This window comes from Nanorana parkeri, unplaced genomic scaffold, assembly GCF_000935625.1.
Source record: "Nanorana parkeri isolate BGI_ZX_2015 unplaced genomic scaffold, ASM93562v1 scaffold925, whole genome shotgun sequence".
Classification (NCBI taxonomy): Eukaryota; Metazoa; Chordata; class Amphibia; order Anura; family Dicroglossidae; genus Nanorana; species Nanorana parkeri.
The window spans coordinates 17323-19309 of NW_017307193.1; the positions used below are offsets into that span (position 1 = coordinate 17323).

General features: G+C 40.7%; 1 protein-coding gene across 4 annotated transcripts in view; it reads left to right on the top strand.

The window, feature by feature from the left end:
• Nucleotides 1-637: 637 nt before the first annotated feature.
• MAP3K4 (mitogen-activated protein kinase kinase kinase 4) overlaps nt 638-1987 on the top strand; it is a 62754-nt gene continuing 61404 nt past the window's right edge. For all 4 annotated transcript variants that reach the window (XM_018566215.1, XM_018566217.1, XM_018566216.1 and 1 more), the window contains exon 1: nt 638-643. In XM_018566215.1, coding sequence (XP_018421717.1) covers nt 639-643 — 5 coding nt within the window. In that variant the 5' untranslated portion in view covers nt 638. The remainder of the gene's footprint in view (nt 644-1987) is intronic.

Consider the following 1987-nt stretch of genomic DNA (forward strand, 5'->3'; position numbering starts at 1 on the left):
TTATGTGTAATGAAACAAAATGTTTTGCAAGTGCCAGTACAAGGTGGGTTTCTCTGACATTTGCATCTCTTTTCATTGTATGTAATAACAACTGATTAATCAGGCAGCAAATAAGTGTTTTCATAGTTTGTGTATTCACTAAGCTCCTTGGTTTCAGTATTGACTGGCAGCGTCATTATTGAACTTCAGTCCTTGGAAAGCTGCATCTTCCACCTCGGGTTTTGTGAAATGTAATGATAACTTTACATTTCATATTGTTCTGAAACGGACAATTTGGATTCTTTGGAAAAAATATTGCAGGTTCTACAACTACTGATAAAAATGTTTTGTTTAATTTGGTTTAGAGTTGAGATGTTCACTGATATATTTGACCATGATATCCTATAATCAGATAAACCACATAATGTGAAAGCTGATAGTTGACTCCCCTCTTTACAGCAAGGGGACTCTTGACTTCCTAAAATACCAGAGGACTTGGATATGAAGTCCTTTTCAGTTTCACAATCCAGGTTTTATTGCTTGCTACTTTCATGGTGGAGCTTCCACACTTTTCTCTTGTTTCTTTGTATATTGGGGAATGTTTAGTGCTGTTTATTTTATGGTTGGAGGTTGAAATATTTTTTATTTCATATGTTCCTATGGGGTGTTTGGGACCATTTTAATTTGGTAGCACAGTGAGGTGGAAAGTTATTTGGGTTTGATTGTAGATCCATTGTGGCAGTAGTCCTGATTTGCTCTGACCCATACATTTTTGCAGCCAAGCACTTAAAATGTTATATTATTCCGTGTTTGTGTACACTGTATTCTGTGGGAATATAGTATGTTTAATCTCAACTCCAGGAAGACAGAAAATAAAAACAACCAGAGTTCAAATTGGGAGAGGGAGGGGGCAGCACTAAGAGCCAAGCAGACTCTGCTGCATTGCATGTTTTGTTTTCAGGAAACAAGCAGATAGGAGGAGAGAGCAGAGTGAAGACTTATCAAGGTGCTACTAATTTCACTGTCCACTCCGCAGGTTGATAATTTAGCTGAGCTGCCTGGCAGGAGTGGCTGGCTAACAAAACAGGCTACATAAACATTTACATCCTTCACCGGGTAAAACGGCTCCCATATATGTTTGTTGTGCTGTTAGCTTGGAGCTTAAAGTGACACTAATCTCAGGAGTCAAATCTTAAAAATGCATTCAAGTACCTTTTAACTATTAACAAAAATGTATCTTATTTGTGCATCGCTCGGCTAAGATTAGTTTAATAATTTGCATTGAGATTGTAGTCTGTCATGGGACAACAAAGTAGCCTAGAGCTGCAGCTAACGATTATTTTCAAAATCGATTAGTTAGCCGATTATTAAGTTCGATTAATCGGTTAATCGGATAAAAAATAAAATACATTTTTAAAAATGGCTCCAGTGATGAGACTTCTAGTTTGTATTGTAGTCCATCACAGGAGCAAGCTTGGAGCAGTAGAAGTAAAAAAGAAAAAAAAAAATCGATTATTGAAAAAGTTGACAACTTTTTCAATAATCGATTATAATCGATTATGTCGATTAGTTGTTGCAGCCCTAAAGTAGCCCCCCTCAGTGTCAGCACCAATTCAGAGATGATTTCAGGATCTACAGCCAAGTGATACACAAATAAGATATGTTTTTGTTAATAGTTAAAGGAGATCTATGGGGTTAAGGCTTTTCGCCATAGTTCTCCTTAGGGTAACGGGAGGACAGAAACTAGCGCCTCCCATCAACCTAGGCTCAGTACACCGCGAGCTGTAGCTTGCGGTATACTGAGACGCCGCAGTATACCGCAGATTCCGCAGCTGAAGCAGATCCCGGCAATTGTGCCGGGATCCGCCCAGCTGCGTGACTGACAGCTGGCTCTGCCTATCTAGAGGCAGAGCCAGCTGTACCAGCCCCCTCCCCCGTCCGTTCCGCCAGTCAGCGCTGGCGGAGGGGGGAACCCAGCCCCTCCCCTGTCACGGCAGAGAGCCGTGAC